Raw genomic sequence first — 24,676 nt, forward strand, 5'->3', positions numbered from 1 at the left:
ATGACCTCCACTATACTTATAATGAGTTTGAGCTAATGACAAAAAGGTGCACAATAATGTTTAACGTCTTGATGTGCTCAGGTTTTTTTGTGCTCATACAACTACTCTATAATTTAATACCAAGAATACTTGGAGTGTCTCTGTTGTCGTACACTCAAACTTTAAAATAAAATTACCTGGGCGACCGAGCTTTGCTCGGGCTGAAACTTGTTAATAGGCGTTTTCCCAGACATAAAACTAAGCTAGATCGATTTGTCATCCCCTAAAACCCTCATATTTATACCAAATTACATCGAAATCGTTGGAGCCGTTTCCGATACATACATACATTTACCTAAAAATATTAGGTAGATACTTGGATAAAAAACAGTCAAACACTTTTTACAATAAACTGTGGCGACCCACAACCACACAACTTGATACCATCTCAACGGCCTACTTAGTACTAAACCGACGAAATCGGTGCACCCTTTGTGATAAAGTCTTCACCCAGTTAAAAGTTTCTCAGTAGCGTATGGTGGGCGACACAAATCGCCACTAAAAGTTGAAGAAAGGGTTAACTAGAACAATAGGTAGGTACCTAACTATATTTAAAAAGAAAATTTGGTATGAATGATAGCTTTTTACTTTTAATTAAAGCTTTTTTGGTGACACCAAGGCTTGCAATCATTTGCTTTTTACTTGGATATACTTTAAAACTCGGCATTTAGTACCTATTATGGTTTTCGCGATAGATGTATCTGTGTGACATACTTAAAAAGAAGTCAAAGAGGACGATATCTGTATGAAAACATGTGTGTGTCACTAACCTAGCTCTCTCGCTCACATGGCGGCGGTTTTTTTTTAAACGGAAGGTAAAAAGGTTATAGCTCATTGCCAGTGGATTACGTTACTATATTCTTTTGTTCCACGAAGGATCCCAGCTGTTGTCCACCGTACCGATAATGATCGTCTAGCTAATAGGCCGCGGCTCTTTGTCCATTGTTTACATTGGGGTGGGACGTGATTTCGGGAGTCACGCCGGCACCTTTGGTCTCGGACCTCCCCGTGGTCGCGGGTACGCAGTTATCACTGACACAGGGTGATCAGAAAAATAATATATATTGTATCATTACGTGAAAAATAATTTGTTTAGGTAATATGCTCAGAAGTCAACTGACTAGCTTTGTTATCTGGAGCTAAAATAGTTAGGCTGATAAAAAAATAAAAAGTAATTTATTTGAAATGTAAAATTTGCAGTACTTCTAGTATATTAATTTATTTTATAATTTGGTGAATATAGGTAGAAGTTAAAGAGTTGTACCTAATAGCTGACGACAAACTGAAGACTTACCTAATAATTGATATACTTAGTATCTATATCATACAAAAGTGCTCCTTTCGACACAGTCGGCTAAAATAGCGTAACGCCATTCTCACTATTGTGATTTCAGATAAGATCTACTTTGAAATATCGCATCACCATTACACAGATTATGTTTAAATATTTTGCTAATATCAATCAACATGACGCAGACTCCCTAAGACATGCTCTGCGATCTCGCAGATCTGCACATGAGAGTTGCTGCATGAGAGTCTCTTACATAAAACAAAAACAAAACAACAAAAAACAAACAACAACTTAAAAAAAGCTGAAATAATGGCACCGCGACAATTTTTACCTAAAATCATCCCTGTTTAAAAGACCTCCTACGACTATATTTTGAATTTTTATTACCAACTCAATGGACCATACTGTATACAGGGGTGCGCATGCGGCGCGGTTTGGGCGCGTGCGTGCAGCTATAATGACGCGCCGCGCCGGACGTCGCCGCTTTGATGCGCCGAACTTTCGCTCTCTGTTCCAGGATCCGTTGATTTTGTCGTACGTCGGAAGTTATTGGTCTAACTATTAATCTGAGAGACACAATGGAAGATATTTAATAAGTATAAATAAAAATTAAATCAAAAAAATATATTATTTTAATATTTCGTAACCAAAAGGTATCTATCCTCCGCTGTCTGTATGCCTGTCTGTCCATCTTTCACAGGATTATCTTTTCAACCGTACTACTAAAAACTTAAAATTTACGTAGAGGGTATAGTACAGTGGCCTTTATAATGTAAATAGCTGGGTCATATTAACTAACTCACCGGATCCCAAGATACCTACAGGCTCAGCTTAGTTTGGGGCCCACCGGATACTACCTCCATGTACTCTTTTAGTTTGTGTAGTAAATATTTTCTTTCTTTCTATTAATATATTTATATTACACTATTTGATGAATGAGGTCAAAAGGTTATTTCAAGTTAAACCATACTTAGAGAATGCAGAACTTTTTTATGTCTGGTCGGATAGCATTATAACGTCATCTATCGAAACAGAACTGTAAATGTATTTCTCTTAACCGTAACCAAATGGTTGGAAAGACAAGATGACCTGAAACTATTCATGACCCGAATTGTAGTTGATCGTACATTCCGGCACGCACATTGAAAAGGCTCAATAAATGTTTAAGCCAACGTATTAATCGTTTACCTCAAAGAAAGGGCTGTGAGAAAAAAACAAAAAAGATCAATTTTAGGATCACGCGTCGCCCGCGGCGGGCTACCGAGTTACGCCGATAACCACCTCGCATCTACACTGTCGATAACTGGAGCTAAAATGACGTAAACGACATTGAATTACTTCGCTGTTAGATCATTTTTGCTTTGAGGTGTTTGGCCTGTAAAAATTGGTGAAATTCAGGAAAGTCGTACCTAGTCGTAGTCCGTGCCGTGGCAATCTCTTCTATCTTCTTCTATCTTCGTGTCGTAACATATGCGTTTTCGGAACTTCGCCCAGTGCCGCTGTCACAATTATTCATACATTTTGAACGCACATGTGCGTCGGTGTCACCTATGGAAATCAGATGGCAGTGAATGCGTTAAGACAGTGTATAATATTTAGTTACTTGCGAGTAATGTTTTATGTGCGAAAGAAAAGAAAAGTTACACTAAAGTTAAAATAAACTAAGGATAGGGAATTTAAACACAAATCGGATCATATATGACACAAAATTATTGAAAGAAGCAGTGCCAGCGGAGTTGTCAAATACCGTATTGCCAACTACGAACTCAGGGCTCCAGAAAGTGGAAGAAATGGAAGTGTGGAAGGCAAGGGGGAAAAACATCACACTATTTTCCCAAGAAATTGTCCTGAAGGTTTACTACTGATTTTCATCCGACGACACGACCACTCTGTCAAAAGCATGGCGACTTGGAAGAAGAGAGGAAAGTCATGTGACAATTTTGAACTAGTTTGAAATAAATAAATAAAAATTGTTTAGTAACATCCACATCGTAACTATTGTACTTACATCAATCCAATTTTTAAAAGGTGTAAACAAACCGATTTCATCAAAATTCTTGTAGCTAAACACCTACTGAATCAAATCGAATATAATATAATTCGTGTCTTTTAACTAGACGTCTAATCACTTTTATCGCCAAAACTCACATTCTTGTTTGTTTTTTTTTTAATATGACTGTCCATTGGAGGACAATTTTGCCAGTGCCTAGAAGGTTTGGCCATCATACGGTAAAAAAATTCTACAAAACGAAATATGGAGAGGTAAATGGTATTATAGATGAACAATGGCAGCGCCAGAAGCCCTAAATTCACTTGATTTCAATATTTTTAAAAGCTTCGCTAAAATGACGTTATTTCTTGAATGAAACACGTGTAGGTGTTATAATCTGTGGTAGCATAGACTAGCGTAGAGGTGGTTAAAAATTTGACATTTTAAAAATCGATTCATGCTCGATTGAATAAGCGATTTTTATTTACTTACCTTAAAATTGAAACATTGTTACTTACTGCTTTTATAATAGAATAAACAGTCTTTGGAATTAAATCAAGTACTGTAAATAATAAAATGGACAAAAATACTTTGATCTATTCAATTAATAAATTAATCGATTTACTGATCAGATTAATTATTTTGTAATAGGTTCTAAGTAGGTTTTCACATCACTAAATGTCTGTGGTCTGGTTTATGGTATCTATGTTTACACTTTTTACTAACTGGATTGAAATACAATATACATTTTTACAATTTGCACCACAAAAAGGTACAGCAGGGCTACTACGAAACTCGAAACTCGAAGTTTGTATCATACCGTCCCTCTCGCTCTCGTATTAAATAGTACAAGGTGTCAGAGGGACCACACGACTCGAACTTCGAGTTTCGAGTTTCGTAGTAGACCTGTAGATTACAATCTACTAAAAATCTACTGAAATCTACAGGACTACTACGAAACTCGAAGTTCATGTCGTGCGGTCCCTAGACACTTATACTATTTAATACGATAGCGAGAGGGACGGTACGATACGAACTTCGAGTTTCGAGTTTCGTAGTAGCCCTGCTAGTCCTTACTTCTTTCTGTTGAAAAAGGTTACCGAGAAGGACCGCTCTGAAGCGACAAGGCTGCCTATTTACTTACCTAATCATTTTCTCTCTGCGTACTTTTTCTGTGTCGCTTACTATTGCAAATACGATCACAAAAAAAACACTCAGCACAAAGCTTGTATTATAAATTTTCTTATTGCAAAGTTGCGAAAGTAAAAATTGTTCATTTGTTCCCGTTCCTCTTTAGCGGAAAAGTTAACAGCAAACATCCAGACTTGAACCCACAATCCATCACTTGGCAACGCGAACCATCATGCTAAATGGGTATTAACAGTGAAATATAGACGAGCATAAGTCTTCATTTTACTTTGCTAAAACATATTCAAAGGTCTTTAAATTATGCCGTAGGAACCAGGGGGAGAATAAACAAAAATCATCATCATCATATCAGCCATAGCACGTCCACTGTTGGACATAAGTCCACCATATACCTCCAGTTGCAGGTGGTAGGACCTTGTGCAAGGTCCGCCTGGATTGCTACCACCATCTTGCGCGCTAATCCTGCCGGGAATCAGCGCTTGCACTGTTGTGTTTCGGCGTGGAGAGTAAGACAACCGGTGAAATTACTGGCACTTGAGGTATCCCATCTTAGGCCTCTAGTTTGGCAACGCATCTGCAACCCCCCTGGTGTTGTAGGTGTCTATGGGCGGTGGTGATCTCTTACCATCAGGAGACCCACTTGCTCGTTTGCCATGCAGTCGAATAAAAAAAAAAGTTGCTTAGGTTGGATGGAAGCGGCCTGCATCCAACCAAGATGAACCTGGAGCTTTAACCGAGCCATTCATCCATCTGATCCTGCCGGTCCTGAGCTGCGCTTTCCGATTCACGGTCTTCGAGAACTTTTCTGCCCCAATGGCCATCTGTTCTCCGTGCTATATGCCCTGCTCTTTGCACTTAAACAGGATAGCTGAACTAGTTAGGCTACTGGTCGTTTAGCCAAAATTTACTAATTAGGAACCAAAATAACGCTAATATTGCAAAACTGATTTTGTAAGACAGCACCTAACTTTTAGCTACTTGTAGGCCTTAGTTTTGTAGTCACTCAAATTATGTTACAAGCAACATTTTTTTTTGTTACTTTTGGCAAATCTTTTTTTTTCAATGTGCTACTTCAACGAGCTAATTTGCTTGGCTATGTCGTAACCCTCGCTCTTCTACGTATATCCTCATTCAAACATAATCTATTTTTGATTAAGTATTTTTCAGTCCTGTTTTTTATAGTTATAACTCAAATCGTAGATAACTCAAATAACAGATAATCGTTGGAGGAGAAAGGTCTTGAGTGGCGACTATGAACTAAAAGACGTACCGTATTGGTAGGCTTAGGAAGGACTAAGTAAATAAAATAAATAATTAAATAAATATCATGGGACACTTGACACCAATTGACCTAGTCCCAAACTAAGCAAAGCTTGTACTATGGACACTAGGCAACGGATAAACATACTTATATAGATAAATACATACTTAAATACATATTAAACATCCAAGACCCGAGAACAAACATTCGTATTATTCATACAAATATCTGCACTGACCGGGATTCGAACCCGGGACCTCAAGCTTCGTAGTCAGGTTCTCTAACCACTTAGCCATCCGGTCGTCGAATCGACGACGTAAACGTTGAATGCAGGTAGCAAGTTACGTTGTCATCTCCGTTGTCATTCATTGTGGCATTCTAGCAAGAAGGGCTGCACAATGAACCATTTTTAGATGAATCCAAAAATATCGTCTTGCCCACGGCTATATCTACTAAGATTTCATTTATCGCTGTCCTGCGGGAACTATGCGATTTCCCGGGATAAAAACTGAAAATAAAACAACTAACAGAGCAGAGGATTAAAATCTGACACATGTTAGGTAAGAACTACTTCAAAAACTCTCAAAAGACCAAGCCTAACTTGATAAAGAATCACAAAAACTTAACGTCAAACATTTTTTTTACTGATTCCAACTTCATAAAAATAAAATACCCACTTACTTTAAACTAAAATAAAAATCTTTAACAAGTACAACAGTGTATTAAGTTCATCACACGCCTCCACCTGCTAATCGATGGCTCGAATTAAAGCACCATCCGCAAAAACGAATCTCGACTCAAGAGGGCTGTCATTAAATACTAATTAACGTTAACAATCCATGCGCAGGCGCACGTCCCGTCCCACGCGCACAAATCGCCGCGTATTATGACAATATCAATAACTGTCATTTCGCCCAATCATTATAGTTTCGTCTCGTTTACGCAAACCGCCGTAATTGCCGCGCCTTTACCTACGTCTCTTTCGAACTCATTAATCTCAAGTTACGCTCATAACCAACCGCTCTTTCCATTTCTTTCGTGCGAAACCGCGACGGCACATTGGAAAAACACGACGGACAGACCTATAGCCGTCCTACTCCAATACACCGCAGCTTCATGAAAATAAAGTTGTCGGTACTTTTTTCACTTGAAAATTAAATAGTTTAGTTTACAAAATGACAAGTGGAAAGTGAGTCGAACGCTTTTGAAATTGGAAGGTCCCCTCCACCCGAAGGGACTCGTTAGGCGCGCGTTTTTTCAACAAAAAAGAAAAAGGCTCGCGGGAAAGAGAGGCTCTGTTGAGGCTTTTTATAGTTGCGGGCCCGGTGCGCGCGCGCACGGCAGTATCCGAGCTTAAGGAGCGAGCCTTAATCTCATTCTAATAAAAAGCTTACGCATAAATTGTCGCGGTATCTATATGGAAATTCAAAATAGTTTTTTCATAACGTGTTATGACATCGTGCTGTGAGGTTGTACAGGCTATAATTATGTGCATCACGTGCGTTTTATCTTTACTTTTATGACTGGATATGACACTTAGTGATTTTTATTCCGTGGAAAAGGGTTGATAATTTTTTTTGAGCTATCATTAAGACTTGATCCTTCGGACTGTGTGGTCGTGTTTATTTGTTATTGTTGATTGACGTTTAAAATGCATAAGAATAATCAGTGCGCTTAAGTGTTTGAAGTTTCGATTTTATTTGTCAGTTTACTGCAAAATGTTTCTAAGGTGAGACTGTTTTAAAGTTTTCTTTTCCTTAAGTTTATTTTTATTTATTAATCGATTATAATTAATAATTTAAATTTTTATTTCTTTAAATTTCTATTTAGTATTTTTGCCATTATTACTATGATTTATAAGTAACAAAACGAATAAATCCTTTTTAAACAACGCTGTGAAACTTCAATCTGCGCTTGCGCACCCTAAATTACAACTTTAAGCGTTTAAAAAATATTAACCTTAGATTAATAATTGTGTGTACAATATTGATCTGCAATTATCATGCAAGCAAACAATAATAATCGCTTGTATTATTATAATAAATTCACGATACGCGTGAGTGACCTTTTGAATAACAAATGAAGATCACAGCTTATTTACGCACATATGACAGCAGTACAGTGCAGACAAATAGGTATGGTATTAGTTTCCATATGATCGCACACAGAATCACATCGTCCTTTAAATAAAGGACAAAATATCAAATCTAAAGTTAATATTTTATGTCATGCATTCTACATTTAACAATCATTTATCATTCAGTCATTTAACAATAACTTTGTTACTTCGGGACAGATATAATAATAATATAACTTACAAATTACAAAGTAGTCTATGTAAATCAGAGAGTCACAAACTTTTTTTCTCGTAGACCACTTTTAAATTTTTAATGTTTTTGGTAGACCGCCTGCTGTTACATTACTATAGCTAGGAAACTAAAATTCCCATTGTTTTTCACGTGAACGTAGACCCCTGTCTGGTCTCCCTTGGACCCCTGAGGATCCACCTGGACCACTTTGGGAACCTATCAGAAACTCCCATATGTTGAAAATAGCGCCGCACAAATAATTTTATTCTACCTACAAAACCATGTTGATGCATGTTAATAAGATAATACCAAATAGGCACCAAGTCAATCAATCTGTACACTTGAAGTTGTCGAAAAATTATTTGCAAATTTAGAAGAATATTTTCATATCACAAATCATATACGAAGTCGAATAAAAGTTTGTGAAACAAGAGGTAATTTTTTAAATATGTATTAAGTACTGTTTTGATACATGTAGTACGGGTTGCCATTGCGAGATGAATCACGATTTTCTATTCTCGTGTCAGATTTCAACTAATATTTTAAAATAAACTTCAAAGAATAAACCTAAAAAAAATGTACAACACAAACAAAACCTTCTTCTCTTTTAAACACTATCATTTTTAGAATTTTTCTATACTTGAAAATATTTAGTCAACTGCAGTTATACCCGGTTAAATCCGGATATAATAAAACAAAAAGTCTAATGATAATGTAAGATCTTTTAGCGCTATTGCTGCTCAAATTGTATTGTTACCTAAGTGCTAAATATATATTGCGCCTTGAGATATATAACCTTGTACGGACATATATTTACCTAATACGTAACGTAATAGCTGGTTAGCTGAAGTTGGTTACACACTTTTTTAACAAAAAAAAAGTAAAAGGAATTACTTTTTGCTTTTAATGCTCTACATTATATGTACATTAAAATTATTGCGTTTATTGTTCATTTCATTAATTGGAAATATTTTCGCAATGAGATAGTATAAATTAGTAGATAAGTATTACTACAAAAAGTATGTATTAAGTTCATTATCATCCAAGAAAAAGATAATAAAGATCAAGACCATAAAGCGGCGCCGACGGACTTTTCTAGCTACCCTACCCTACTCTTTTAAACTGGAGTCAAAGTTCATTAAAATTTAACTTATTGAAAATTAACATTTCTTTGCGTGTTTCGGGGCTTCTAAAAGTGAACAACATACAAGATACAAGATATCCCGAAAACATCCAATCATACCTCGCGAAGTCTGGAATAGTAAGTTTTTGTCTGGAATATCGAAGTCTGGAATAATAAGAAGGGTTGATAAGTTTTTGCATAACTTTTAATTTTAATGCAAGCTTTTTACTGTCAGCACTTGATTGCAATTGAAACATTCACATCGAAGTTTTACACGTGTACTCATTAAGTAAAACCGACTTGTGAAGCCGACCACATGAAATAAACCAATATTCACTTCCCATATTTGAAATGGACAGATATGTGATTAAAGATTAAAAAATGAAAATTTTAAAAAATGTAATGTATTGTTTCGTGAAATGAATTTCATATACAATTCATCATAAATACTTCAATGCTAAAAAGTAAAACAGATAGTACTTGTGTACACTTTTCAAATTAAGCTCTACCACAGTCAACCAAAACTATAGTGCATGTACTATTATCTATTCTGTGACGTTATTATAGATTGTTATTGCTTTATATATATATAATATATAACGACATCGACATCTCATGATTTCAGATGTAGACCGCGAATATCTTTCATGAGTTCCCGATATTTTGATGCAAACGTAGACTGAAAAATTATCGGTATTAGAAATATCAGCGGCTGCTGCAACACGCGCACTGACATGTTTCGCGCGCTGACATGTTTGACGTATTTTTAATGTTTGTTGGTGCGCGTTGCAGCAGCCGCTGAGTCGCGTTGCTCCGAAGACGAAGGGCTACGGATTAGCCCGAAACATGTCGAGCTAATTTCGATTTAAGACGTGAGCTATCCGGGTCAATTTATTTAGACCGGTTTATTTTCTATTTCCAATATTGTTGTTTAATCTCAATAAAGTGGCGAATGAATTAACATAGATCCCCTTATTCCTCTTAGTGCCACCAACTTGTTCCACCAGTGGTACGAGAAGGAATTGTTATTCCTCGCCATAACACTAAATAATTACTTGGGCGGCCGAGATTTTTCCCAGAGATAAGACCAAGCTAAATCGATTTTTCATCCCCGAAAACCCCTACATACATACCAAATTTCATCGAAATCGTTGGAACCATTTCCGAGATCCCCGAAATATATATACAAGAATTGCTCGTTTAACCTGTCCTCTCCCAGAGGCACAAATTTGTGCCCAAATTCCTTTGATCCTGTTATCCTGGGAGATGACAGATTAAAGGTATTAGATTAGATAGATAGATAATTGTTGCTCTACTACAAGCCTTCAGTTGTTTTCAACCAATTTCATTCCGAATACGAAGTTTCTTGAAACCCGTGGGTCTGAAGGCTATTTCAAATAAATTTCCGATATTTTAGTCCTCACAGTATTAATTGTCAGTGTCCACACACGTCACAAAGTAGCTCAAACGAGTAAGTCACGTCTCGCCTTCACTACTAACGGCTGCGTGTCAACAAACTAACAAACAGATTAATTAGTTCATACTAGTAGATAAATTGTTGGGAAAATAAACTGATACTCATGTAAAAAAACTATGTTTTTCTCATAGAGGCCATGACATGACAAGGTTGTTTATATACACATTAGTTTCTGATCTGAAAGCTCATTTTGATGAAATCGTAGATACATTTAAAAAAGATATGAAATGGACGCGTTGATTTATCGAATGCTGTAAAAACTAAGTTAAAATAGTTTTAGTTGGTCAGGAGTTCTAACTTACTTCTCACATATTTTAAATTATTAGTAGGAATATTAAAAAAATATGATTTATTTATTCACAGGAAAATTCATTCAGTTTTTTTTTTTTAGTACACACACAACACACAAACATCACGCCTGTATTCCCAAATGGGGTAGGCAGAGCACACGAAACGAAACGTTACCGCTTCGGAGCCACTATTAGCAATTTTAGGTTTTAAGTTTGAAAAACGGTACAATAGTGACAGGTTGCTAGCCTGTCGCCTATGGTATACCTTAACCTATATCCTCAGTCGCCTCTTACGACATCCATGGAAGAAATAGTGACGTGTAATTCTAACCCGACACCACACGGGTTTTTTTTTAATTAGTTAGGTATTTAATGGGATTAACCATTGGAATTTAGAGTAATCTTTTATTATTCTTTTAAATATGACGGTGTACTGATAACATTTATAACACAATATATTTAAGTTAATGATAATTACAAAAACCTCTGAAGGAGCACTTCAAATAAACGACACTTAATTTTCAAAAACTTAAAGAATTTTTCCGCTTAATTTGACTCCCATTTCAAGCATTCCGATTTATACGAACGCGCTAATGTATTAGAATTTTCACGGTTCGCCGTAAGCGAGCGTGTCGCGGGCACGTCGCTTGACGTACGCAAGGAATGCTGTAGGGATGTTCCGTGCGTCAGGAAATATCGATGACTATTTATTTATTTCAAACTTTTAAACAATCATTATAGGCATTGCCTAATGCGATAATATAGTTAAACATTACAAATGTATACGACAAGGAATTAACACGTGGAAACTCCTGCTTATTTGCCCTCATACTTTGTTAAAAGTTACTTTGTCATTTTGTAAATCAAGATGACACTTATTGATAAATGGATGCATTTCATAACAAATAAGTAATTTTAATAAATATACCGACAATTTCTAGTCTCGGTAGTTTTACAGTATCAAACATTTTGTGAGTGAAAAAACTGACGGATGGAAACTGACATAGACAGACAGACATAACAAATAAAGATTTATTTTTTTATTGGTTAAGTGCTATAAGAGATACCTTTAAACCAAATTTCAAGTTTGTAGGACAAGCCCTATAGAGTTTGATTCCCCGATATCTTATATGGAAACACCTTTTTTAAATGACTTATGATTGCGCCTACTCAAAAGTTTCTTTTTTTTCTTGCTCTATGATGATGCAGATTTAAGTAGAAATCATTTCAGATTGATAAATCTACGCGTTCCTGAAAAGAAGAGTTTTTGCCAATTGAGATACGGGGCCCTAAAAATTCTCAAAATGATCATTTTTTTATTAATCACGGCTTTTCGTTTTAACCCGTCGAATGATTTAGGCACACACGTGTGTGCCTAAGGAAACCTGTCCGAAAATGCGCTAGGTGCACTCGGTGAGTGTGTCTATCGCAGTTCTGGACAAATTTCGCTAGGCGCATTTTGCACCCCCAAATCGCTCGACGGGTTAATTATGGAATATAACTTGAAAACTCGAATTTACTTTTGTAACGCATGAAAAAATAGCCTCACTTGTGCACATCACTAGAATTCCGCTTTTTCTAGCGCAGTGCGTAAACGATTACCTATGTTACGTCGCATTCTTGATTTGATATCTATGTAAAAAGTTACAATAAAGTTACGCTTTGCTGTACCAGATTTCTATGAGTTTATTAAGTGAAAAAAAAAACTAATCTACTTACAAAGTTGGTTGATGGCTTGCCGTAGTGTTTTCATTTCTAAATTTTATGTATTGATTATGGTTACTTAACAATTGTTAACTTTAAATAAGTCAACTGGTAAATAACGAATTTCTTTTTAATTTCTGAAGAAAGGATAGCAGTCTTACTAATTAGTAGCTGATGTTGTCCGCGACTTTGTATTTGGACAATTCGTTTATCCTTATTTTTAAATATTTTTTTCTAGAGTAAAAGTAACCCATGTGTTAATTTAGGGTGTCGTATATTTTCTACATAAATACAAATAAATGCAAAGACAACATGTTACATACACGTTTACAAATTTACTAGAAAAACTACTCTTTATTCAACTTTAGCTAGTGTTCTATTGCAATTTTATACCTATTTTGACAACTTATTCATGTCAGACAGACGGGCACCAATATCAGTACTATTTCTGCAAACTTAGGTACAAAAACTAAGTAAAGACCTAAACTTGATTTATGTGGCGTGGCCGTTAAAACCATTTCAACATTATAAACCCCACTTTTACTCAGTCCTGAACACAAACCCGCAACAACTTGAACAACAAAATAAACAACAATAACTCAATATAAAATCTCAAACAAATTAATAACCCGCCGTCAAAGGTACCAATCATCCCATGTTTTCCCACAATCATATTAGTGGTAAAAAACTCAATCACTCAAATGAGAAGTTGCTCCAAAAATGATTTAACTCGAAAAGCACATTAGTTAGATTTTGTTCTAAATCTTGTGGGATGAAGGTTTGAAATAGTTTGAATGTTTTTCGTTGATGCGCTTGGGCTTAAGTGGTGGTATACAGATGTACAGTCGCGGTATGAAAAGGTTCATCAGTCGTCTTCTAACCCAGTGGAGTTAAAGCATTAGCATAATAAATCAAAATTGCCTGAAAACCAACAGAGAAGAGTTTTAGGTCACTAAATAGGTCTTTAGGCGTCAAATTTCCTTACTGAACTGAGATATTTTTATTTTACTCTAGTTACACATATTTATAAATATAATATTATATATATATATACATATATATATTGAAGTGAATGATTACCCACACCCACACAGCTACAAAAATTACAAAAGAAAAATGAATGAAATGAATGAGTAAATGTCAAAATCAACGAAATGTTCTAGCTGTGTGTGTAATCATTCACTTTAACTCTCGTGGCACTACCTATACAATGGTACATACGGTAGAGCAAGCTACTATACCGTGCCATTATTTTTTTGGAAACGTTAAAACAAAAAGAATTAAATTATTTACAAGTGCATGGTCATTGGTCACTCTGCGATTAATAGTGTAGGGTTTTACTTAAACATAAACGATCCATTATGAATTACTGACGGTGTAGGCTTGATCCAGCTCACGTCTCCCAAATCACGCAATAGAAAAATTTTTTTTTTTAATAATTTCATACAATTTTCCATTTATTACTCAAAACACTTTGGCCTGTGATCAAGTTCCTCTTATAATATTTCTGTGGGTTTTAACTTATAATACAGTCTGATATTATCATATTGTATTTAATACTTAAAGCTTGTCCTCTACGTTGGTAACCATAAAGCTGGCTTTTTCCTCGGTCAACGTATTGGCATTGCCATACAATAATGTACAAATTATTTGCACGTACTGCACCCCACCTAATCTAAGTGAAATATGTAAATATATAGGTTTTTAAGCTTCGTTTTACTCTTATTTTTGTTCGCTTCGGTAATAAAGTATTTGTTATTTTTGTACATTATGTATTTTAAATAAATCACATTTTGTTTAAAAATGGACAAACTTTTTCTTGCCGCGACTGTACATAGTACAAAGGACTCCCAGGTGAGATTAAAGCACCGCCTGCGCCAGCGCGTGTTAACACGCCGCTCGCACCGGAAAACTACTTCCTACAAAGCTAAGTGAATAAATCTTTTAACTGCCTTTAGATAGATATTAATGTCAGTTATATTGCAAAAATAAAACTGTATCCTTTATCATGATATTTGATAGATACCGACTTATGAAAGTGGCGCTGTTTATTAAAACTGTATAATTTATTACTTTAATATTAAAGTAATAAATTATCCTGATCCTGATCAAAGTAACCTAAGTTTTTTTTTTAATTAACATATTCGGATCGCTGTACTATTCATATTCGACGGACAGTAGGTAGGACCTTCGATCAGGTAAAGCCACAAGAAGTACGATATGTATGACTTCGATGTACATCTATTATGAAATAAAAATTAATTACCGATTGATATCAAACGCATGCTTTCAAAAAGGATCGCTTCAGGCTGCACCTCAAAGTCAAAGTCAAAACATCTTTATTCAATTTAGGCAATAAGCATTTATGCATGTCAAAAAAAATCTACCACCGGTACACCTAACCTTACCTTTTGCCTTTTTTCGTTGCGTTTGCTGTCAAGAAATTTTTATGAAGGAAAAGAAACAATTAGATTAAAAATCTCCACATAAAAAAATATTGAGACAAAACCTACGACAGAAGTTTTAATCTCATTATCTTCATTTATACCTACACAAACCATACCCAAAGCTAGCAGCTAGTATTAACCATTAGTAATTTACCCAGATCACTGAAAGACAAAGTTACACGTCATAACGATTTATTTTTATTTCATTGTCACAATAGTACTTGCGAACAAGGATGCAAATTCTCGATTTCTTCCGGCAAAGCCGGCATTTTATCACCATAAATATGGAAAAAACCTTTTCTAGGATGCAGACAATGCGCGGATACAGTGTTCCGGACAGGTGCGCGGGAGTCGTGTGATCATCGGTTAGAGTTGCCAGATGTGATTTGAAAAAAAAAAACCGTAAAATTCAAATTTTCCATAGATTTTATTTTTTCATATTCCACTAATATTATAAATGCCAAAGTTTATGATCTGTTGATTTGTTTGTTACCTCTTCAGTTCTTAGCCGCTGAATGGATTATAGATAAAATTCGGTATACAGATAGCTTGAATCCGGGGAAGACATAGTATAGTTTTATCCAGGAAAATTGCATAGTTCCCGCGGGATAGCGATAAACGAATTCTACGCGGAGAGTCGTGGGCAACAGCTGTTTTTTGCATAAAACTGATCCGTGATTGACCCCATCTTACCTGATGAAAAGTGCAGATGCCACCAAAGATGCATCTCGCTGGTGCAGTAAGAGCCTATTCGCTCTATTCCATTCTATTTTGTTCTAGAGAGCCCTCAAGAGACCTAGAGTATCTACCCGTACTAGAGTTACCTGACTCTTTGCTCCTCTGAAAAACAAAACATAAATAGAACGTAAACTTAGTTACGTTTATAAAAAGAGATCTTATATATAAGAAGTTGGCAATTCAGATCCATTCAGTTCAATTCTGTTTTTGATTTTGTTTTTAGCTTCTAAAAAATCTTTCGAATTTGAATTATGTTAGTCGGCATGTATGAGTTAAATTTTGGATGCGGACTTACACACTCCTCCAGTGATCGCATTGACTTGAAATCATGTTATATGTACCTACCATCAGCCAAATAATCGGTGTGTTAACAAGTTCCTATCAGATGAATACGTCGCTAAAGTCGAACTTTCAAGTTGACAGATACGTCTATTGGCATTATTGTTTTATGACATGCAAACTATTATCAACTTTAGGGTGGTAGACCACATGTTTGGCTGATGGTACATACAGTAAAATTGTATCATAAATCACGTTTTTAATAAAAAAAAACTAATTTTACTCCGCCTTTGCTTTTAAATTCATCATTAACCTTAAACGCTTCATACAGATTCGAACCGACGAAGTCCACGAAGGGCGCAAGCAAGATGCGACGCGACCTCATCAACGCAGAGATATCAAACCTGCGCGACCTGCTGCCGCTTCCCCCGTCCACGCGGCAGAGACTCTCGCAGCTGCAGCTCATGGCGCTCGTCTGCGTCTATGTGAGGAAGATGAACTACTTCCAGCAACGTACGTTTAACTATAACATATCGATCTATTTCTAACCTTCGACACAAAGAAAGTGGTGTTACAAATTTGACGCCAATGTCTGTCTGTCTATGACACCGTAGCTCTCAAACGAATGGATAAATTTCGATGCGGTTTTATTTACGTGGAAGCAAGTTTTCTTGCAGTGATTTTAAGCAATGTTTAATTAAAATCATCTTAGCCGTTTTTGAGATATTGAACTTTGAAATGACATTGGTTTTCAACTTTTATAAATTGGTTAAGCTATTGTTATATTAATCATCTCATCTCCTTTTCAAACAAAACTTTTCAGTTTAACAAACTTTCGTACTTATACATATACCGATATGTATATATCTTTTAGTGACGCAGATGTTAAAATTTAAACTAGTGGCTTGGCTATCTATTAAAACTTCTTTGGCCAGTGAGAGAATTAATCATTCAAGCGTAAACAGCTGAGTCTATAAATACCAAACTTTGTGTCAAAGGTTTAATTAACTAAACTTGAGTACTTAAATTGTGTTTTCGGATTTAACATTTACTAGACAAAAAACATGTAGATATTCACAATTTAATAACATCATCACCTTTTTGTAGGCTAGCTTAAGTGAAAATGGTGGATGAACGATGACAGCGCGAATTCTATTTTTATTATTGTTCTTATCCATGTCACGTCACGTCATGTCATGTCACGAATAAATGTTTTTTATCTTTCTTTCTAAAATAGGCACTTGAAACACTACGTTCAGCCATATGACATAAAATACAGAACATAACTGTTTTCTGACGTCATTTAATTTAATATGCGAAATTAACTCAGTCGTGAAAATGGTAACTGTAACAACTGACAGATAAACATCATGTATCTCATGTTGTTCCAACAATTTCCCTTTTCCCACCCAAAAGCCTCGTAAGCTCATCACGTATTTATCCCGAAATCTCACGGTCACATTTTGAAAACGTCTCCCAAATTTTTTGTCAGCTCACCTTCAGTCACGACAGGGCATATTAAGACGTTTAACATGCATTTAGTCCACTATCTTATCTCTCGTTGCTATAACTTTACCCATAATGCCGTCTTTCTTTCCGTTTTAGTGTTTAAAAGTCACGACTTCAGCTACGAGTATCAAGAACAACCGACACCCACACCTAATATTGGATTTTCAAAGGTATTTGCTTCTTTTTCAAGTTTTATGAGTCCTCAAGTGAAACAATAAAATACAGTATTGACATTTACAATGTCGTTGCAGGCAATGAACGGTTTTATGATGATGATGACACAGAACGGGAAACTATTGTACATATCGGAAAATGCTGCTGAATACTTGGGACACTCGATGGTTTGTATTTACATTGTACTTACAAATTATTAGGTACCATCAGCCAAAAATGTGGTATAATATAACCACCCTAAAGTTGATAATCGTTTGCATATCAACAAAACAATAATGCCAATAGACGTGTCTCTCAACTTTAGCGACATATTCATTTGATAGGAACTTGTTTAAAAATTGATAGACCACTTATTTGGCTGATGGTACCAAAACTGAATCACAACTCAATACAATGACTCTTTATTGAACACCACAATATAGAAAGCAGTACAGAAAACAGAGTAGACATAATAAGGACTAGACATTATTGAAAAAATAACAATCTTTACGTAGGTATCAAACTTAAACTGTGTCATATTTTTCAGGAAGACTTACTAATACATGGTGACAGCGTATACGATATTATAGATAGACAAGACCACCAAACTGTTCAGACTGAATTGAACAGAGGGAGCAATGGCGAGACTGAAAATGTACCAAAGAATAGACATTTCTTCTGTAGAATGAACGTTTCAAGGAATGCTAGAAGACAAATGCGATTCGGTGACCAAAAAGTGAGTATAACTGTCAACCAAGAAAAAACTTTTCATTTTGAGAAACTAAATTTTATACCGAAGAGCAAATAATTATTAATTTAAATAATGATTGGGTTAGGTATTTTAAGTATTTATTTTTCTGTTTTATGGCTAATAAACGCCAAAGTTACTACATGTTTATGTAGCATTTGAAATTCGTGCCCTTGAAATAAAACAAAAACCATAAAAACTAGCTTTACTATTTATGTTTGTTCAATTTTTTTATTAATGTATACTTATACACTTAGACAAAACTTTTTTTAACATGAAACGCAAGCGACACCTAAATTGAGTTAATTTGTTAATCAAAGAATCTTCAAACCTATTTAACGATTGCCCATCTTATAGGTGGCTCTAGTGAGAGGTCACTACGTGTCGTACCTGCCACTGTGCAGCCGCAACGAGCCGGTGTTCCTGGCGGTGTGCACGCCGCTGGCCATGCCCGAGACGCGCGAGTGCGTCGTCCACGGCGCCACCAACGTCTTCACCACCGTGCATGGCATGGACATGAAGATACTGCATATAGACACCAAGTAAGTTGAAGACCCACTGTATACAGTGCAGCCGCTACCTTGTCGAGACGCACGGGTGCTTGGTGCACGGCGCCACCAACGTGTTCACCACCGTACACGGCATGGACATAAAGATACTGCATATAGACACTAAGTAAGTTCTATACACCCACTATATCAGTGCAACTGTTGCCAAACCGAGACGCACTAGTATGGGTGTCAGGTGCAATGCCACCAACATGTTTACTGGACATGATTATATCACTGCACATAGACACCAAGTAAGTTGAAGACCAGCTGTATACAGTGCAGCTCAGCTGTTGCCATGCCAAGACATGCGAGTATGTGGTGCCAGGTGCTACCAAAACCTGTTAACCGCTAAGGATGGCATGAACATGATTATGTTACTTCATATAGATACCGACCAAGTTGAAGACCCTCTATATACTGCGATGCGTGTCATGCACGGCGCCACCAACATGTTCATCGCGAAGCATGGCATGAACATGATTTTATCACTGCATACAGACACCAAGTATGTTAAAGACCGGACGCATAGTTTGATTTTCTGACATTTTCGTCATCACACAGGTACATTACAGTTCACCTTTCCATTATTAATATGCCCGTGTAATGGTCCGTATGTATGTGGAAACTTATTCTCTTGTCTAAAATTAAGCAGCATTGTTGGTTCTGTAGTATAGCCAAACCAACAATAATTTGACATTATCCTTCTGTTAAAATTCTTCCTTAACCAACAAAAAATACGTAAAATAAATTCGTGCGGCTAATTGCCAATCTATTATAGTAATATTTTTTGTTACAGCGGAGAATGGTACCTAGGTTGGAAGAAATCTGAATTAGCTGATGTATCCTGGTATCAACTTCTTCATTGGGACAGTTTACGAGAAGCACAGAGTAAACATAGGTTAAGTGAGTAACCAAAGTACTTAACAAAAAGTGTTTTAGTCATTGCGCTCACTAATAAAAGAAAAGATCAATTGTTTACATTTCGTGTACTTATCCATTTACTTGAAATCTGTGCATTTTAAGTCAAGTTTCAAACAGTTTTTCTCGAAAACTAAGAATTATTTTTCAAAGTAAAAAATTGTTCATTTTTCACCCAGGATTTTTTGTTTTTTGCGTAAAAATGCGGATAATCTAACTTACACACCGGCTGCTATAATGTAAATCGGAAATGTTATTTTACTTTTCTTGTTGCAGTAACACAGTCAGAGCAAGACAAATGTTGTATTCTCCTAGTGAAACTCCAGCAACGTAGCGGTCAGTTCCTATGGGTGCACGTTGTGCTACAAGTAAAAGATGCGGCCGATACTCCTCGGCAGTTCATTATCGCTACTAATCAAGTTTTAAGGTTTGCATTTATAACAACCGAAGATAATTCTTCCTCGTCTTACTTTTAGTATGATTATTCCATTTTGTTTTACTTCAAGATCTTATCTATTTTACCTTATCATCCAGTGATTACCATTCGCTTTACGGTATTTGTTTCATAAAATTGACTTCGAAGTTAGATGCATATACAAAAATATTATCACACCCATAAACAATGTGAGTCACATTGTAGAACATATCTTCAAAATCCATTTCATGGTTATTTTGTGAGACTATAAGAACTAGTCGGACAGACAGACTGATCAAAATAAGAATTTTTGTTTCAAAATTGGTACACATTTTTAGAACGCAAACACTCAACTTTAGAAAAATTGGAGTCAAATCAAACGTTGTAGGTTCTTCATAAATCTATGGTTAAGATTCAAACTGTCAAGTACTCTAACTGTAATTCTTTTCAACAGTGAAGAAGACGCCGCAATAATGCTAGCAAATTCATGGCTTTACCAATACTACGGTTACCAGAACCAGCCTTGCGGCGTCCTGGACCCTCGGTGTCAGAAGTTCTTCAGAAGAGAGACAACGTACCAGGACGCGTACCAAGAATACTCGTACGTTGACAGTCAAGAGATGGAGTACCCGGCATACCATGTATCAACGTATGTCCCTCAGAAGATGTCCGAAGACTTGAATGGTACGTTATTTTGATTTCTTTCTTACTCTGCAGTAATTTTTTTGGCAGTTTCTGTAGCTGTAGTAGGGTAATAGTCAGCGTTTTTGCGGCGTTTTTTTCGTCATTACCATTTCGGCAAGTATTATTAAAAGAGGTGATGGGCAGGGTTAAATTTTATGAAAACTAAAGACCGATGCTAAATCTAGTGTCATTAAAATTGTGCGACTTGTCTTTCCGGTGTGCTAATAAACGTGGTCCGAACTGTCAAACGCTCGAAAAAACCTAACTTGTCAGTTTTGTTCGCAGACATTCAATTCAGTAGGTATAATAAATCAAATGGAAAGTAATCACTTTCGACACATGCTCCTTGTAGGTAAGCATTTTTACCTGTATGTACATAGGTATTAACTAGGTAGGTATCTGACGAAAGTGACTGTTTCTCTATGATCGCTATAAACTTGCGCGCTGGGTATGACTTCGGTTTCCTTGTAGCTGCAGATTTAGACAGCTGTTTTTGGAAGTATCGACATTAATTTGTTATTTTTATTTGTTTTAGGGCTAGCATTACACGGTTGTGAAAGAACATATCCTGATCGGGGACCAGTCGACTATTCTACGCATTCTCCACAGTCTACCATCAGCGAAGAAAGGTATGATTAAATTTTTATCCAACGATTTTTTAAAGTAGGTATGGCTTCCATTTGGGAACTCGAGTGTCGTTTATTACGATTATCTCTATTACTATTATCAAAACGACCGAGTCAAATATTTAATGCGATTGCTTCAAAGTGTGTCTCGTTTTCATAAATCGTTTCACTTGCTAAATAATCGTCCAACAATGAACACTGGATTAAAAAACAAACATCGCCCAAGGTCACTTCGTACAATTTGTATCTGTCATGTCGCGGCAAGAGATAAATATGAAAATCATCACCCCGTCGCAAGCGCACCGGCCGCGTAATTTGACATCTTTCATTACCATATTTATTGTATATCAATTTTACCAACTTAACTTTACACTTACAACAACCAATACTTCTTAAGCACGAGCGTCGCAAGACCTCGAATTGAATGACGGTACGTTAGACATCGGCAATTTTAAAATGGTTAAACTAAGTGTAAACCAAATATGACAACGTCAACTAAAAATGTATCTCAAAGTTCTCGCTTGAATGCTATTGATGCTACAAAAACACATTTGAATAGGAAAGTTTATTACATGTGGAGATTAAAAACGATTGAACAGTTTCATACAGAATTTGTTTTCAGTTGTTGAGAAAATAAATGATATTTGTTTTATTAAATAATCATTTTTATTACGAGAAAATTTACAATGTTATATTATACACATTACCTAATAAACTAAAGATAAATCCTGAACAAATTAAATAGAATAACAAATTTCAAACTGAATATTTCAAAAAATAAAAGAGAACTTAGAAAATTTACTGCTTTTAGTTTTGTAGTCTCCGCTGTTATCTGACCTAACAGTTTGATATGAAACTTAGTAAACTTACTTACTCGTAGAGTAAGGCCAAACGAACGTAATATTTTGAGTTTTGAGTTGCGTGTTTCGGTATGGGGGAGGCCTATTGTCCGACAGTAGATCCTACGGCTGATAAGATGATGATGATGATGTTGAGGATTTTTTATTTATTTAAAAGTTACCAGATAGTTTATATTTATGAACTAAGTCGTCTGTCAAAAATAACGGAAGTTAAGTAAAACACAGTGTATACTTCGTAGTAGTATATTTTGTATGTTTCTTTATATACATGTACATACAATGATTGATGTAAACCAGTGGACCGTTTGACCGAAGACTTGTGTGGAATGAATGGGGCGAGCGAATGAGTGAAAGAGGTTTGATTGGAGTTTTGATCGAGTAAGCCTACGTGCTAGTTGTATTTTCTGTTTTTCTCTCATTTTTAACGTATTCAGTATTTTAATTTTTGAATAACCTTTTTTACTTCCGTTTTAAAGTTTGTTTACCTTCGCACGATCCCACATACATAGATCCTACGAGTAGATACATTTTATTATTTCTGTGGCGTACGTTCAAAAAAAAAACTTACTTTTCTTCCACAGATCGCCTCTCCATTACGATCCATCGCCTGAGATCGTGGTAAACAGCAATATGTACATGTACCCTCATCACGGCAAACGGGAGTACTACGAACAATATCCAAGAGTGAACTACCCCGCCCAGGAAGCTTGCACGAGTACTGGGGTAGAAGGTAATAAAAACTAAACTAAAACTAATACTATACCAAACTAATACTAAACTAAAACTAAACTAAACTAAAACTAAACTAAAACTAAACATTTTACCGGTGGCATAATTATTTGCCGGGCATTTTTGTTACGCCACCACTGTTAGTATGTCACATATGTTGAAGAAACAAGGCGTACGAACTGTAAGAATTTTACAAAATGTAGGTACGTGTGCTTGCAGTAAAATATTAATTTATTCAAATTTAAATGCTTAATTTTTTTCCACAGTTATGGAGTACCCAAGCCCAAAGCGCATGCGCTTAGCTTCCCTGACCCTGGACACGGACGGCATGGACCGGTGGAACCCCAGCCCCCCCTGGTCTGATACCCTGAAGGCCCCGGAGTACCAACGGTTTAGTTACAACCACGTGGTGCAGCCCGATCGGACTATGGTCACTTAACTGTGAACCGGGGCCCGTTTTGCGAGAATTTGAAGAACTGGGACCCATTTTGCGAGTTAAAAAGTTTTTAAGACAAAATTGGTAATAAAATATTATTAGAAGTTATTAATTCCGTTTTGTGTATTTTTTTCGGGTCAAAAATAATAATTGATACAATTTATTGAGTCAGACGATGATTTGCATACGTAAATGAGGCTTAGGAAATGTTATTTTTATACAAGGTGGGCCCTGTAACAGGAGCAAAAAATTTCTCACCACCACTCTTCATCTTGATCTAATGTAGTTCTACAACTTTTAAAAATAACTAGTATAATGATTTTTATTATAGTTTAAAGTTCAATTGGACAAGCAATGTATTGCAAAATCCGTCAATTTCGTGACAGGCGATGTCATTTAGGCTATTGGATGGCGTAAATTGAAAATATCAATTAATTTCTTTGGAATAAACATAATGATAAAATTACTTAATTTTTGAAAATTACGGAACTTAAGTAGTTCCATTTGAGTAGCAGAACCTGTATTTTGTACTGTACCTGTTACAGGGCCCACCCGGTAGACACCTCGAATGGACGCATAGTAATAATTATTAGTAAATCCTTTGTCGAAAAATTTCAATATCGCATGCCTGACCAAACTGATTTCTATATAAGTTACCCACATAAACAGGCACACAATTGTCCACATTTAACCAATAATACCTTTTTCGGTCATTTAAAAAAAAACATATTGACCATGTAATTAAAAAAAAACAAACTAGGATGAAAATTAAGTCATCGTATATTTTTAACCCCCGACGGAAATAGTTTGACCGCTATGTGTGTCTGTGTTTGTGTCTGTCTGTCTGTGGCACCGTAGCTCTTAAACGGGTGGACCGATTTGAATGCGGTTTTTTTTAATTGAAAACAGGTAATCTAGCGATGGTTCTTAAATATGTTTTATCAAAATCG

General features: G+C 35.9%; 1 protein-coding gene across 1 annotated transcript; it reads left to right on the forward strand.

The window, feature by feature from the left end:
- Positions 1-7,057: 7,057 nt before the first annotated feature.
- On the forward strand, positions 7,058-24,457 carry LOC141439122 (PAS domain-containing protein cky-1-like). Its single transcript, XM_074103262.1, has 12 exons — positions 7,058-7,459; positions 16,429-16,610; positions 17,703-17,776; positions 17,858-17,947; positions 18,307-18,495; positions 18,865-19,049; positions 19,855-19,961; positions 20,253-20,403; positions 20,846-21,075; positions 21,611-21,704; positions 23,143-23,291; positions 23,557-24,457. Exons 1-12 carry the CDS (start codon positions 7,449-7,451, stop codon positions 23,727-23,729), a joined length of 1,635 nt encoding a protein of 544 aa, XP_073959363.1. The 5' UTR covers positions 7,058-7,448; the 3' UTR covers positions 23,730-24,457.
- Positions 24,458-24,676: the final 219 nt, after the last annotated feature.

This window comes from Choristoneura fumiferana, chromosome 20, assembly GCF_025370935.1.
Source record: "Choristoneura fumiferana chromosome 20, NRCan_CFum_1, whole genome shotgun sequence".
In the NCBI taxonomy this organism is placed as follows: domain Eukaryota; kingdom Metazoa; phylum Arthropoda; class Insecta; order Lepidoptera; family Tortricidae; genus Choristoneura; species Choristoneura fumiferana.